Below are 17,503 nucleotides of genomic sequence, written 5' to 3' on the forward strand. Positions count from 1 at the left end.
TACTTTTGTCATTTAGCAGACGCTTTTGTCCAAACAAAACAGTAATGTTAACAGTAATGTACACTGACAAATAAGTGTGAGTATTCATTTATTATAAAACTGATGTTAACAGTAAATCAGTTAAATTTATTTTTTATAATTTTATGTATTTAGATCTATTCTTTTTTAATCAGACCGCCTGCCATCTGTGGACCACAGTTTGAGAACCAGTTACAAAGCCTTTACATGCAAAACCATAGAATATACCTGTCTTTTTGCCTTTTTTCTGTAGGGTGACTCACTGTCTACAAGTCTCCATGTGGACTTTGGAGATGGCATCTCGGTGTCATACTCCAATATAAGTCGCCTTGGTGACAGCATCACACACACGTACAGGGTCGCTGGGATATTCAGGGTCACCGCACGAGCTCAGAACATTCATGGGTCTGACAGCAGCTCACTCTATCTGCACATCACTAGTATGTACATGAGCACATGAATATATTTCTAAGAATTTGAATTCTCTATAAGAAGCCACTGCTGTCACTGTGTCCTGTCAGACTAAATTACCTCTATGCCACTGACTGCACATCTAGACCATCTATTTCAGAACCAGCTCTCAATGAAGAATGTGTAGAAGAAGAAATTGCTGTTGTGTTCGGTGCTAAATGTGATCGTTATTGACTTCATATTGTGTCTGATGAGATATCACGTCCGATGTGTCATGTCAGGTCCCGTGGAGCGTATCTTTCTTTCGGCACCGGTGGTCGTCATCAGAGGAAAAGAAGCCAATTTGACAGCAGTGCTGTGGCCCAGTCAGCCCAGGACTACTACCTTCTACTGGTGGTTCAATAACAGCACAGAGGTTCAAACGCTGAGTATATAATATATATATATTTATATACACACATGTGGCCCAAAAGCCCAGATCGTTTAGGCAGCTATTCCAGTATTACTTTTGACCTCGAACAAAACAAGAGCTCTGCCAAAGATATTGTGGTTGCCAGGGTCAGATTAGTAAACCTTTTATTAAGATGGATTTGGATTGGGGTCAAATAAGTAAAAAGCAATGCCATGTTTTGGCGGGGAAGATACTGTGACACTGTTTTTCCACTTTGCAGTAGGAACACCTGCTACCAAAAGAAAAAGAATAAATTAATTCTAACTCTGTCAAAATGGTTTTTGATGAATGCCAGGCATAGCTGGGAAAAAATGCTGACAGCTTAGAAATTTGGCCAAGTTAAAAAGCCCAGAAGGAATTTTAATTATAGATAGCTTGTCACAAGGTAGGATTTTATTGGGCCGTTGAAATGTTTGGGGTTACTATGATTTTATTTTCTTTTTTCAAAGCAATTGATACTTTAGTCTGTAAGGAGAAATCTTTTCTAAAAAATGCTACAAAATATTTCAAATAAGTGTTGTAATTTCTAACTTGTTCATCAAAGAATCCTGGAAAAAAAAAAGTACTGTGGTTTCCATACTGAATTAAGCTACACAAGCATTTTTCAACTCTCATAATAATAAATGTAGCAAATCTGCATATTAGTTTGATTTCTGAAGACTGTGACTCTGAAGACTAGAGGGCTTTGCATCACAGGAATAAATGACTAAAATATTTTCAAATAGAAAACATTTCATTTAAATTGTAATAATATTTCACAATATTATTGTTTTTACTGTATGTTTGATCAAATAAATCCATGGTGAGCAAAGGAATTTTTTTCAAAGACATAAAAAAAACTTTTGAACAGTAGTCTATAGTGTTAATATTGCTGACATATTTTGTTTTTACATTTGTTTCATCTCAAGATAAATCACAGACTTCATTTTGACTGATTTCTTCATTATACTGATTTCTTGTGTCATGAAAGATTAGGATGGATTTAAACTACAGTTATTATCGGCATGTGAATCACTATTTTATGATGCTTTCAGACATCACTGAATTATGAGATCATTCAGTTCAGGTCTGTTTAACATTTCTGAGGTGAAACACATAAAAAGTGGCAGAGCAGCTTTTAATGATTATGCATCTAAATTCTAGAGCGTTTTCCTGCTGGAAACCTGCCAGAGGATTTAAAAGCATTTTAAAACTCACTTATACAGAAGCTTTGCATTATAATTGAATGCCTAGTTTAGATTCTCTACGTGAAATAACTGTAATAATATTATCTGTTCATTTCACCCTATGTACCTTCCTCCTTTATATAAACAACAGGCTTTTAGGATTATTTTAGGGTGAGGCAAACAGCAAAAAATGGTGCCCAGTTTTGCAGTCCAGGTTTGTTTATAAACCAGCTGTATTTGTTTGTTGTTGCTTTAATTTTTAATAAAGTAATAATACAACAAAGAGCACAACCAGGCAAAAAGCAGACCCTCCAGTGTGTTAGCAATATTAGAAAATCTGCTTGTAAATAATTTAAGTGAAGTAAATGCATTAACTTAACCCATTATACACTGAAAGTACAATGTTTTCGTATTCACTACTTTAATTTCCACGGAAAACAAGGCAGCATTAAAATGTAACCACGTTGTTTTGAATGAATAGTAATGTTAAAATATAATTTACAAACATCAGTCCATTTTAGTGCTGCTGCCCAACATGCCCATCTTGTGCTAGAACAAAACAAAAAATGACCACAAAAATTACATCAGCAAGCTCGCCGTAAATTACAAGTAAATCTAACGAACAGAGTGGCTTGTTAAAAAATACCAGGAAAAAGCATGAAGATCCTTAAGCCCAATATATCTACGAAGAGCCCCGAGATCAAAAGCATGACAACTGAACCGTGAAACACAGTGGGAGTTTGGCCATATAGGGCTGTAACTGGTTTCTGCTATAAATGATTCTGCCACTCACACATCAGTCAGAGCTGTGATTTGCTTTCCTGTTTCCGAACATCTCACATGTGTATGTTTTTAGCCGCTGATCACACTGGAAGGAAGTGTTTCGCACACGTTCACGCGAGAGGGACCGAACTCTGTCACCGTACAGGTGTCGGCGGGAGGCACAGTCCTACAGGATGTGAAAATCATCACTGTCAAAGGTGAAGACCTCCCGTTGCTCCGAACATTGCAATGTTCTTTGAGATACAGAATGTGGTATTTTTAGTTTCACAGACACATATTCAGAATTAAGAGGAATTTTTGGCAGAGCTTCATCTCTGTTCCTATCGTTCCCAGACTTCTTCCGTTCTCTACTGCTGTCGTTTTCTCCCAACCTGGAGGAGCACAACCCGTCCGTTGCCGAATGGAGACAGGACGTGGGGCGTGTTGTCAGGGCAACGCTCTCTCAGGTATACCGATCTTAAAGTCAATCATCAATTCCTGTTGGAGTGCTCTGTTCATGTCAATGAACTGCTGAAAAGAACTCATGAAATTTCTTGAAAGGCTGCTGATAGCTCACCACGCTTCCTCTCTCTTCAGCTATTCTCTTTCCTCTCTCTCATACGCTGCTGGTTTAAAGCCTGATGGCTCTTTCTGGGCTCTCCGGCGAGGTTCGTGTTTGGCTGAGAGGCTTTACGTGCTCTCACGCATCCATCTGATTTCCCCTCAGTCTGAAAGCGAGAGATAGGGTAATGTAGTGCTACTGGCGAGAGTGAATCACAGGAGTTCAGAGTGAATATTGATGTGGCAACAGAGAGACTCTAAAGCCAGTCAGCCAATTAAAGAACAGAGCCAAAGAACTGCTCCACAGAACTCCATTACAATGAGTCGCTCAAGCACAAATATAATGGTCTCCCAATACCTCTGGATTTTCAACTTGAACAGAGTGCTTTCAATACGGTTACACAACATCATATCATAAATATTACAACCATCTCGAGATTCGCTGGAATGACTTATGATTTGCAAACATTAACGGAGATATTATTAATGTGCAAACGGGCATGAAATGATTGACTAGCTTTTACGCATGAATTAGATCCCGTCATGAATGTTGCATGCTGATAAAATGTTTAATTTAATAGTGACTAGCGTATGAGAAATGCGTGTTTATCTGTGTGTGTTTTTCTCCAGGTTTGCGGCTTCCCTGAGGACCAGCTGTTGGTCTCTGTGTTTCCTGGATCTCCAACTGCCTCTGAGCTCTTTATCCTACCTGAGACAAACCAGTCTGCATTCAGATCACACACAGAGGAACAGCTTGATAAGGCGAGAACCACACACACACACATGCATATTGAAACAAAATGCTTTGCTGTGATCCCCCAAATGACAGGGTCTGATGATTGATACAATCTGTTAAAATAACCAATTATGATTCTCTGATGGCTAAACAAATTATAGTGGCAATAAAAATAGGCTTTATTACTAGCGAATAAACCTGCTGAAAAATACATGCACTTACTTTAAAAATGTCATGGACTGAATTGTAATGCCCAGAAACCACAAAGAGAAATAAAAATCCCTGTTAAATTTGTACTTAACAATAATTCAAATTTATGCTAAAATCAGCAGAATTTTTTTTATCGCGTTCTCAGTTTATGTAGGGTTATGACCTACAGCTTTCCAAAATGAAAAATATAGTATGATCATTTTAAATTGCATACAAAAGATTCATATTCACAATCGTTATGCAAATAAAGCTTTTTTACACCCTTTATAAATATTTATTAATATACTCAACACAAATACACTATGATTCAAATGTTTGGGGTCAGTATGATTTGTTATTAACAAACTTATTAAGCATGGATGCAATAAATTGTTTAAAAGTGACAGTAACAACATTTAATTAAGATTTTTGTTTCAAATAAATGCTGTTCTTTAGAACATTCAGTTCATCAAAGATTTCTGAAAAAATGGTTTCCACCAAAATATTAAGCACAAATATTAATAACTTGTTTCTACATTGATAAAAATAATTTAATAAAATGTTTTTCAGTGTTAAAATGTGACACTGAAGACTGGAGTATTGGCTGCTGAAAATTTGCTGTACTTTTTGCAACAAAGGAATAAATTACATTTTAAATTGTGATCATATTTCAAAATATTACTGTTTTCACTGTATTTTTGATCAAAATAATGCAGTCTTGGTAAGCATAAGAGATTTTCATTCAGAAAAACAACCCCAAAACTTTTGAATAGTAGCGTATGTTCACATGTTGAAATCATTACTATGATTTTAGTCATTTAAAATATTTACACACATTTACTGCTTTAATGTTGTAACATTGCATATTAATACAGTGCCATGAAAAGGTTTTGCCCCATTCCTGTTTTTTTACATTTTTTGCATATTTGTCACACTTAAAAGATTCACATCAAACTAATTTTAATATTACAAGATAACCCGAGTAAATATAAAATGCAGTTTTGAAATGATGATTTCATTTATTAAGGGAAAAAAGCTATACGAACCTGCCTGGCACAATGTGAAAAAGTAATTGTCCCCTAAAACTACAATCAAGCGTTTGCGATAACTGGCAATGAGTCTTTCACATCGCTGTGGAGGAATTTTGTCCCACTCTTCTTTGCAGAATTGCTTTAATTCAGCCACATTGGAGGGTTTTCTAGCATGAAAGGACTGTTTAAGTACATGCCACATCATCTCAATCGGATTTAAGTCCGGACATTAATTTGGCCACTCCAAAACCTTAATTTTGTTTTTCTTGAGCCATTCAGAGGTGGATTTGCTGGTGTGTTTGGGTTCATTTTCCTGCTGCATAACCCAAGTGTGCTTGAGATCACAAACTGATGGCTGGACATTCTCCTTCAGGATTTTCTGATAGAGTGCAGAATTCATGGTTCCATCAATTATGGCAAGTCGTCCAGGTCCTGAACCTGCAAAGCAGCCTCAGACCATCACACTACCACCACCATGTTTGACTGTTGGTATGATGTTCTTTTTATGAAATACTGTGTTTTACGCCAGATGTAACGGGACACACACACAAAAATTTCAACTTTTGCCGCATCAGTCCACAGAATATTTGCCCAAAAGTCTTGGGGATAATCAAGATATGTTTTGGCAAATGTGAGTCTTTCTCCCATGGATGCCGTTTTTACCCAGTCTCTTTCTTAATGTTGAATCATGAACATTGACCTTAATTGAGGCAAGTGAGGCCTGCAGTTCTTTAGATGTTGTTCTGGGTTCTTTTATGATCTCCTGGATGAGTCATCATTGCGCTCTTGGAATAATTTTTGTAGGCCAGCCACTCCTGAGAAGGTTCACCACTGTTCCAAGTTTTCTCCATTTGTGGATAATGGCTCTGACCATGGTTCGTTGGAGTCCCAAAGCCTTAGAAATGGCTTTAGAACCCTCTCCAGACTGATACATATCAACTATTTTGTTTCTCATCTGTTCTTGAATTTCTTTAGATCGCGGCATGATGTGTTGCTCTTTAAGCATGCTTCACTTTTTCAGACAGGTTCTATTCAAGTGATTTCTTGATTCAACAGGTCTGGCAGTAATCAGGCCTGGATGTGGCTAGTGAAATTTAACTCCGCTTTCTAAAGTAATGTGGTTAATCACAGTTCTTTCATTATTTAACAGGAAGGGGCAATTCATTTTTCACTTAGGGCCAGGTAGGTTTGAACAGCTTTTTTCCCTTAATAAATGAAATAATTATTTAAAAACTGCATTTTGTATTTACTTGCATTATCTCTGTGAAATAGTAAAATTTGTTTGATTATCTGAATCTTTTAAGTGTGATAAATATGCAAAAAAAAAAAAAAACATCAGGAAAGGGGCAAAAACCTTCTTACGGCACTGTATTTTATAAAATAATATGATAGATTAAAACAAGGCTTTTCACCAGTTACGATTATCATTCTCTTGTTTCAGATGTCGGAGGTCTTCATGAATGCTTTAAATCAGAACCTGATCCAGTTTGATCTGAAGCCTGACACGCGGGTCACTGTGTCTGTGTCTCAGCTCACACTGGGTAAGACCTGAACACAAGTTTCTGTTCCTAAGATTTTAATAGGACAATCCATGCTCTCAGATGACACAAAATGCATCGCACTGCTTCTGTCTGTGGTTATAGGGCTCGTTTGGCACTGCTGTCTGTAGTTGAATTGCATTAAACTGTCTACCGCATTGTGTTCTGCATTTAATTGCCACCTCGTTGTGGTAAATTACAGCACTGTCTGTGGTTATGTGAGGTGACTTTATACTTCTGTGGTTATATAAGGTACACTACATGATTACTTTGCTGATGATCCATTGTGTCAAATCCCTCAAACTTCTCTTGGTGCTAGAAATCCCAGAGAGCAGATACTCCACCCTGGACTTTAGATTAATATTGATAATATGGAGCCTGTCTGAGCATGACCAATATAGTGAGTTAGAAATGACATTACGGGATCATAAAGAGTGTCTCTCTGCCACATATAATTCTACCCTTTTCAGACACGGCCATTTGTCTTCATTGCTCTGAACAGGAAAAGGTTCAGATTGCCTCCTGCATTCTGCCGAAAGGTCACAATCATCATGCGTCAACCCTCAAAGGGCTGAAGGATGGACTGCAGCGTGTGTGTGTGTGTGTGTGTGTGCAGTGAACGAGTGAGACAGTTTTTAGAATTACTGAAATGGATATGCCTCTCACACATCAGACACGGTCCGAGAGACAGCAAAGATATTTGTGGTCAACAGACATTTTGTTTTTGCAGTTAGCTGTTGTTATACCAATAACATATACCAGTAATATAATATTATATATGACAGTAATATATTCTTCCTTTATTTCTATTTATCAATAATCATTCTGACAAAATAACAAGATTTAGAACAATTTATTGGACTGCATTTTAAATCTTTGAAGCATTTTCATTTTATTCATGATTCCTTTTTTATTCATGAAGTTTTTTTTTTTTATTCATTTATAAAATTATGTTACCAAGAGTTATAGTGGAAATCACCGAGATATTAATAATGATAGAGCAGGTATTCTCTAAAATTGATATTTACCTTGTTTACCTACAGTGCCCTCCAAAAGTATTGGAACAGTAAAGACAAAATTGCTCTGTTGGCTGTGGAGTCGATATATTTACAAATATGATTAAAAGATGAATATGAGACAAAACTACAGAATGTCACATTTTATTATTGGGTGATTCAACACATACATGTTTTACCAGCTAAGAAGTTCAGCACTTTTGGAGTTTCATCCCCCTATCTGATGTGAGCATAAGTATTGGAACAGTTGCCTCACAGGTCTTTCTAAGTGATCAGCTGTGTCCTGTTGCATTAATTCTTCAGATATTAAAAGCAGGGAATGTGTCGTATCAGTTATATCCATTACTTCTGTATTCTGAATCTTGCATTCGATGATGACACACACAAACCAGGATGAAGAAGACGAGGGAGCTGACTTTGAGAGAAAAGCAAGCAATTTGGATGCTAAAAGAAGAGAGGAAGTCAGTTAGAGCTCTAGAAAAAACAAAAGGCATGGAGAAATCAAGAGTTTGGAAACCACCAACAACGACCTGATCGGCTGAGAAAACAACAGTAGTTGATGACAGACAAATCATAAAAGCTGTGAAAATTAACCCTAAAAGACGTGTTTGTAAAATCACCAACAACTTTCAGAAAGCTGGGGTGATGCTCTGACAATCTACTGTCCTCATGAGACTTTGACACAGAATTACAGATGCTACACAGCAAGATACAAACCTCTGACCAGCACCAAAAATAGAAAGGCAAGATTAGAGTTTTGCACAAAAGCACAAAGGTGAGCCAGAAACTGTGTTTATGGACCGATGAGACAAAGATGAACCTTTATCTAAGTAATGGGAAAGCAAAAATGTGGAGAAAAAATGGGAACTGCAAATGATCCCAAGCACACAGCCTCATCTGTAAAGCATGGTGGAGGTGGTGTCATGGCATGGGCATGTATGACTACCTCTGGAACAGGCCTTCTCAACTTTACTGATGACTTAATATATGATGAAAGTAGCAGAATGAATTTGGAAGGGTACAAAACCATCTTGCCTACCAATATTCAAGAAAATGCCACCAGATTCATTGGGAAGTGCTTCATATTGCATCAGGACAATGACCCAAAACACCCTGCCAGTTCAGTCAAGGAATTTATAAGGGCAAAGTCAGTCTCCAGATTTAAATCCGATTGAACATGAATTTCACCGGCTGAAGAGGAGAGTAAAGGCAGAAACTCCCCAAAACAAGCAACAATTGGAGTTGGCTGCATTAAAGGCTGGGAAAAGTATTTCAAAGGATGAGACCAAGAGTCTGGTGATGTCTATGGGTCACAGACTCACTGCTGTGATTGTGTGCAAGGGATCTGCAATTAAATAATAGCTTTTAATCATTTATATCTGCCTTATGTTCAACTGTCCCAATACTTATGCTCACATCAATGAGTGGGATGAACTCTAAAAGTGCTGTTCTTTTTATTTGGTAAAACATATGTGTGTTGCAACGGCCTATAATAAAATGTGACATTCTGTTGTTTTGTCTCATATTCATCTTTTAAACATATTTGCAAATGTCTTGACTCCACAGCCAACAGAGCAATTTGGTCTTTACTGTTCCAATACTTTTGGAGGGCAAATAATTGGATAGTCATTTTTATTTTAATGAGTATAATACATTCTGAAATGGACATTACATTAATTAATGAAATAAATATATCTGTATCATATTTGATACATTTTCAATATGATTCATCTTCATTAACAATATATGAAACATAAGGCATAGTAATTATTAATTTTATAATATCAATAATATTAATATCAATAACTAACTTATTCTTGCTGAGACATTGAGTTATGCTGTGTAACATTGCCTGCAGCACCTCTGGTGGACTCCAGTGTTCTCCCCAGTGGCTCTGCCATGCTGGTATTGGTTTCTCTGGGCCTAGTGGGATTGGCTATTCTCTTCATCTACAAGTTCAAACGGTAAACCTTGCCTCTCCCAAATCTCTCAGTTCTGCTCAACAAATCTGGGCTAATTGCACACTGTCATTTTGATATGCCCTGGATATACCAACCAATGCTGACAAATGATGCTTGCTTACTTTACTGGCATCAGTGACTAACTGTTTCCTTTTGATCTGATCTACTTGGACCAGAAACAAAAACTGATCCAGTTTTTTTCCTACAACACTAGTAAAATCCCATGGATCCATGTGGAGACAGAGGACACCCATGAGAAGGAGCCTGAGATGATCAGCGCTGTCGGACAGGAGAAGAACGGCACTCGTACAACAGCCACTTCATTCACAACATGCAGCGCACACACAACACACACACCATTTCCCTCCAACACCGGAACACACAACAGCTTCAGCCAACTGCCACCTCCAAGAGAACTGATGGAGAAAGAGCTGGAGGCTCACAACACTGGTGAGAAAAGTCATTATCATATATATAGTTTCTTAACAAGTCTTGTGGAAAAATAAGTACACTTTAGCATGCTTTTTATGGAAAAAGAATTTACTTTCAAAGAAAATGCTTAAGTGCAAACTGAATGTAATGATTTTAAGTACTTTAATTGCATGTTTTTAACAATTAAATACATTTATTGTAGTGTAAATTTATATTAAATGCAGAGAGTTAAACTAGTTAAGAGTGCTTTTTCACCAATTTAATAAACATTTTGCAAAGATTTTGCAATTTAGTACATTTAAAATATCTTAACTTTGAATGTAATATCAAATAACTAGAGTAAAATTATAATGAAGTGTGTTTTAGTATGTCAACACATTAAAGTACATCTTTAAAGCATGACGGAAGAGTAAAACAAAATTTTAAATGTACTCCATAAAACTTTTGATTTGACATTATTACAAAGTGCACTTTAAAGTGTTAAGAAAGATGTAGCTTATTTAAGTACACTTTAGCGGTCTTTTATATCATTATTAAAGAGTTAGTTCTCCCCAAAATGAAAATTCTGTCATTAATTACTCACCCTCACGTCATTCGAAACTGGACTGATTTGCCGATGTCCTTACTACTTTTCTGGGTCTGGGAACATTTCAGTTGTGTTGCTGTCCATGCAAGGTCAGAAAGCTCTGCGATTCCATCAAAAATATCTTAATTTGTGTTCTGAAGTTGAGCGGATGTCTTACGGAACGACGAGAGGGTGAGTAATTAATGACAGAATTTTCATTTTGGGGCGAACTAACCCTTTGATATGCTATCTACAAGTAAAGCTTTTTAAAAATATATAATTTCAAGAATTGAAGTACACTACAAGTGCACGTTCACTACAATTAAGCACACTTCTTTTTCTCAAGGGAAGTCCTTTTCTGTCATCTTTAATGTTCATAAAGATGCAATTTGCACTCAAGGAGCATGAAGAGAGATGTGCTTGTTTTTGTGTGTATCTGTTGTTTGTAACCGTGAGGTCAGTGGATGGACCCCAATTCATTCATTCTACTTTTATTACTCCGCTGTCAGAGAAGGTGATTGTCTTCTGTGTGTCCCAGGACTTTTTGATTCACAGTAATCAAGGACTGATCCCATGACACTGAAGTGGAAAGCATTGATCACAGAGTTGCCCTTGTCTGTTGGTTGCAATTATAGTGATTTTCTACTTTGTGTGTGTGTGTGTGTGTTTAGGAGGCCTTGGGGTTGGAGAGCGGCAAAGGACAAGACAGATTCCAAACTGCACCAATGTCTGAAATGATGAAGGAAGGTTTGAAGATGATATCAATTGTATTAGATGTATAATTATACTTTTTGTCCTTAACTTTTCCTGTTGTTGTGGTGCTTATGCCTTTTTATTATTGTGGTGTTTTACATTTGAGCTCTATAAATAAACAATTCCTTAAGTGGTAATAAAGGTATTTTTAATTCCAGATTAAACAAAATCTCTATCAAAAACAGTAGAATTATACTGTACGTTATATCAGCATTTAAGGAGCAGTTTCTGTCACCCCGATACAGTTCTTTCTTAAAACGATGATCAGAGAAACTGATCTAATCTTCCTAAGCAGGGGCTCCAAATTCCTTTTGTAAAAGTAAGAGATCATTTTCCGCATGCTAACTTGTAGATAAATTAAGATTAACTGCCTCACATTTGTAAAACAGCTCACTTTTACAGTTCCCAAATCATATGTTACGCTTTCATACAGAAAAATCAATATTTAATCATTTGAAATATGCATATGCTTTATGTATGTTTATATTGATGCTTACCTCATTTGAATCAATGTTAAGAGGTCATATAAGGAGCATGGTTTTAGGATCGAGTAGATGTACATGGCACAAATAGAGGTTGGTACCTTCATCTGTGTAGAAGTCTCATCTGCTAAACATGTCAGTTTGTGCCTTGGCAATGTGTATTATTATTGTAAAATGGTAACATATTCTTAATTTGGTTAGTATTCGCGATACTAGATTCCTAGAAGTATACTCATTTGGAACGCATGTTTCATCGCTACTAATAGCTGACAGCCAGTTTTATATTCGACTGTGAACTGAAAGTCACTTTAATCTGAATAAATGTATTTTTACATTAGTGACTGCCCACTGATTCTTTACAATGGATTTTCATGACATTTCTGTAACTCTTGAATGGCCTGTGTATCCCAGTTTCTCAAGGCAACTTCCAAACACCGCTCATCTTTTCATTCCTCCAGTAAATAGCCTACAGCAGATGACCTGTGTCTCTGAAAAATCTTTAATAGGATCATGTTAAGTGAAAGGATACAAAAGAGATTCTCGGCTGAAATGAAAGTAAACAGTGTGATTCAGCATAATCTGCATTTTGCACCATTCCAGGCATATTTTCTATTTTCTCTCACTTGCTTGTGTTGAATTTTTACCTGTTCACACAGGAAGTTTGGGTGGGACATATTGAAGTGCTCAGCCTTTTTTTACAATTACGCCACAGCCATTAAACATGGGTTGCATCCGAAATCGCACACTTCCCTATAGATAAAAAACAGTATGTGACAAAAGAACTATGGACAAATTCAAAATAGTCATAAAAGAGTAGGCAAAAAGTACCCGGATGGGACACTTGACTATCCCATGAGTCCTACCACTGACGCTGGTAGGTCCTATGACAATAACAACATATTTTGGTCCATTTTCCTAGCAGAGAAAGACTGAAAATTTTAAATGTATATATTTGCAAAATGTTCATTTATTCAGTTACACTAAAAGTTTGGAATAAATTAATAATTTTATTCAGCAAGGATGCATTGAATTAATCAAAAGTGACAGTAAAAGTTTTTTCCCCCAAAAAATAGATGTTCTTTTGAACTTTCTATTCATACAATAATTCTGGAAAAAAGATTTTTACAAAAATATTAAGCAGCACAACTGTTTCAGTATTGATAACAAATAATAAATGTTTCTTCAGCACCAAATCAGCATATTAGAATTATTTCTTAAGGATAGTGTGACATTGAAGACTGGAGTAATGGCTGCTGAAAATTCAGCTTTGCATCACAGAAATAAATTATTCAACGTAATATTATAATATTTAAATAGAAAACAGTAATACTGTGAAATATTATTACAATTTAAAATAACTGTTTTTAGTATCAGTATTTTTGATCATATAAATGCGATCTTGGTGAGCATAAGATACTTCTTTAAAAACTTTACAAAATCTTATTGACCCCAAACTAATAATACAAATATTTAATTGAGTAAATTCATTAATCACCAGTTTTGACAGAAAAATCGAAATGGTTCAGTATTTTGAAAATGACACTGAGGATGCATCTAGTGAACAAAACAGGAAACATAAAAGTCTTCAGTATGTTACGGTTTTATGACTACAGGATCTGCTGAAGCTGTTCAAAGACTCCGTACACAAAGGAAATGCAAACAGGCATCTATTCAATATTCACCCATAAATGTGGAGGCTGCTGGTCTGGACAAAGGCTGTCTAAATATCCTGCACCACAGTAGCCTTTAGAATGTCATATTTTTCATCATTTTAGCTCTCGCTCTCTCACACATACACACACCATGCACACAAACAGGTACAACCTCAGACGACTCTCAGCATTTTTCAAAGTTTGAATGGTTGCATTTGAAGATTAAAGTTGAGTAACGTGGACAAAAGAGCACTCTGCATGAAACAAAGTTAGCTTTATCTCGTCCACGGAGCCCTAGTGGTCATGTTTATGTGATAAGGGAGAGAAGCGTAGGATGGTGGTATGGCACACAGAGCTTTGCCTCCACGGACTGTGCCGCTTCCTTTAGGATCTCATTTACCATAATGATTGAATGTAAAGCAAAGGAAATAGTCAGATGTCTCACCACACACTCTACGCTAAGTGCTTTGTATTTTGTTGTGATGGGCCTACTTTAAATTCAGTCAATATTCACATGTGACCGGCGTAATTGCAAGTTAATGAGACCATACGCAAATTGTAAAACTACATGTCCCATGACGCTGTACTTCACATTATTGTGCAAACTTGTTTTCCAATGTATGATTAAAAATTGTCCCGCTCTGCTCAACTTCAACTAAAATAAATAATGTATTTTCCCTATTTGTGCATTCATGGATCTGTGCGAACATTAATAGCTAAAAATTAATTAGCCATTATCACACCATACTGTCAGCCAGGGAACGCTGCAATAAAATTCAGGTTTCAGACTTTCTGCAGTTGATGTATTTCAACTTCCATATAACTTTCGGAAAATGACAGACAGCTGTTACTTTATGAAGTCTGAAAAATGAATCTATGTCGGAGCGATTGAGCTTCGGCTGTCAGCGTGTGAGTGTGTGTGTGTGTGTGTGTGTGCGCGTGTGAGTTTTTCTTGTGTGTATTTCCTGTAGCTGTCGGACTGTGTTTAAGTTTCAACCTTTCCTGCCAGACTCATCACTGCCACGTGTGAAAAAGATTGAATATTTTCCAAAGGTCATCCTGAGCTTTCAGAGATGGAGAAACATTGATAAAATCAGAGGGATTATTTAATGTCTGATGAATTATTAAAAAGGCCTGTTTTGGTTTGAGTACTTCCGTCTCCTCCGTCTGTCATTACTTACGGAGTTCACCTCACACATGACACATTCATCAGGCCCGTTTCACTTCAGTGCCATTCTGACTGGCGCAATTGTTAGAAAAACAATCGTGTTCATTTTTTTTATGCACTACCATTATTCATGACCTTTATAAAAAAAAATATATATAATAAAATGAGATGTTGTCACCGAGTTGTCAAAACATATCATTAGAGCAGCAAGAGACTTTGTGTTGCCTGAAATTTTGACTATATATATATATATATATATATATATATATATCTAACATACTAGGCATTAATATATAAAATGAAATATATTCACTTATGCCAAATTTAACTGCCAGGCTTCAAATGTGGATGCCAACTCGCCTCCCAGCTGGATCAAATCCAAGCCAGAGACTGATATAGGAAATATCCTTTTCCATGGTGACCTTCCAATAGTGAGACTTTATGAAACGCCATTCTGTTTTATGTGCTTCATTAAAGGATATTAAACGAGGTGGTTGTCCTTTGTGATATCAAACTAATGATTATGCTTATATATTTGCAGGAACCTCCTCTCCCCTCAGACATTATAGAATGACATTTTATTTGTTTTGAGCTAATGTGACCATGTTTCACGTTTATTGCTGTTAATCTGTGTATCTAGAGATCTGCTGTGTGATTCCATATTTTTATGGAATTTATATCCTAATTTTACTACCAGGCATCTAGTGAATCATTAAGATTCCAAACTAATGTCCATTTTTAATGGACAATAAAGTGTAATTTAAAATATTTAGCATTATATGCAGTCAAATCCCTAAGAAATTTTACTGTCACAAGTGCTTCTGGAGTATGTAAGTGATTAGAAAACATACACGTTTTTGACTGCAAGATTAATTTAGTTTAAAACATGTAATTATCTGGAATAAATGTGAGGACAAATGTTAATTAGATTTTCTTAATATAAGGGTTGCTAGGTGGTTTTGGGTGGTTGCTTGGGTGTTGCTTACTAGCCCGAAAAATAAAAAAATTGCTACTTATTTCTTTTTGTTTAAAAAAATGGTTTTAATGAGAACAAAATTATTGAGTGCTTTAATATTTAATTAAAATGAAAATGTGTGCAAAACACTTTCACACAGAACTCTACACCTGAGGTCGTTTCATCTGCCTTACCTTCCTTTTAATTTACACTTGCATAATCCCTGTGAGTTTAGAGATTTGCTTGATTCTTATCTGGAATTGATAATAGAAAGATTAAAAATATTGACTTCCAATACTAAGAGATGCAATAATGTGTGTGTGTAACAGAGGCCAGCCGTTGCATGTGCAAACAGCCTATAATTCAGCTTCAGTTCCCTGTGTGCATTTTGTATTTGATATTCATGCTGTGCTGGTTTGATCTCCCAATCACTGTGTATCAGTGTTGTTAATAATAAAATATATACTGTGATTGTATTTGCCATCATTGTAAATTATGCATTGAATTATGCATTATGTTTGAACATGATAAAGCCAGCCACATCAAAGGAAAAGTCACTGTGCTTAGCAAGTTTTCAAATGCACACAAACACACAATCCCATCAGTGAAAAGGCCAATGTGACTTTGTGATACTGTCATATTACATTTGTAATTTCTATAAATACAAGTAAAAATTAGCTACCAACCCCTGTAGAGTATGTTATTCATAAAAATTCCCAGGTGGAGTGAAAGATAAAAAAAACAAATGAGAGAAGCTGACCATTAGTGATTTTGTTGCTTTTTGTAATGTATCCTTACTGAAGTATCACCTAAAGAAATAAAGATTTTTTAAATGTAGAATACATGAAGGAAATGCAGGTGGTTGTTAAGGTGCAATAAAGACACTTATAATGTTACAAAAGATTTCTATTTTAAATAAAAGCTGCTTTTTTAACATTCTATTCATGAAAAAAAATAAATCTTAAACTTTTAAACAGTAGTATATGTGTATGGGATTTTTTGTGTGCAAATTATACCTAACAGTAACATAAGAGTAATCACACAGCCTTACTCAACAAGCCACATCTGATGATTTGATGTATCGTTTACATCCATAACACAGGGCATGTTAAGTTACATTACCAATGTTAATACTTACGATTAGGGACTGAAATATTTGAGTAATAGTAACAGTGCTGCCTTCCTTAGCATGCTCTACTGATGTCAAGTGTATCAGGTTGTGTTTTTTGACCTGGAAACAGTTTAAAGAATTAAATCAGGACTGCTGGGTCCAGTTTCTTCAGAATGATCAGGGCCGACCAGGAACCCTGGGAAATAAACAGCCGCCCTTCGTGCTCTTTTATCATCATTTCCATTACATCAAGCAGCTCGTTATCGGCAGTGTTTTTATTAAGTCTGCGGTTAATGTTGAGTGTCCGCTAAGTGAAAAGGCTCAGTGATTAATGCAGTAAAGCACTGTTCTCAGATCTGTGGACTAAAGCAGGCTCATGCACAAAAGTGCAGTACACAGGGACACAGAGGGATGAATCCATCCTCGCTAGTGCAGAATTTCTCTACTGACTCCCCAGTGTGTCACTGCTGAGGATGAGTCCGGTCTGACTAATGACTGTCTCTAACGTCCTATACTGGGACTCGTTACACTCACACACACTCTCA

The 17,503-nt window shown here is 36.3% G+C and overlaps 1 protein-coding gene across 1 annotated transcript in view; it reads left to right on the top strand.

The window, feature by feature from the left end:
- The window catches only part of LOC306850193 (VPS10 domain-containing receptor SorCS3-like), a gene marked incomplete at both ends in the record, with an annotated part of 51,930 nt that extends 40,360 nt beyond the window's left edge, over positions 1-11,570 (top strand). Inside the window, 9 exons of the mRNA XM_079385689.1 lie at positions 272-458; positions 711-844; positions 2,903-3,026; positions 3,163-3,275; positions 4,000-4,131; positions 6,767-6,866; positions 9,738-9,843; positions 10,055-10,290; positions 11,509-11,570. Of these exons, the coding sequence (XP_079241815.1) occupies positions 272-458; positions 711-844; positions 2,903-3,026; positions 3,163-3,275; positions 4,000-4,131; positions 6,767-6,866; positions 9,738-9,843; positions 10,055-10,290; positions 11,509-11,570 (1,194 nt within the window). The remainder of the gene's footprint in view (positions 1-271; positions 459-710; positions 845-2,902; positions 3,027-3,162; positions 3,276-3,999; positions 4,132-6,766; positions 6,867-9,737; positions 9,844-10,054; positions 10,291-11,508) is intronic.
- Between the last annotated feature and the right edge of the window lie 5,933 nt (positions 11,571-17,503).

The sequence above is a fragment of the Barbus barbus genome (genome assembly GCF_936440315.1).
Source record: "Barbus barbus genome assembly, chromosome: 30".
Lineage (NCBI taxonomy): Eukaryota > Metazoa > Chordata > Actinopteri > Cypriniformes > Cyprinidae > Barbus > Barbus barbus.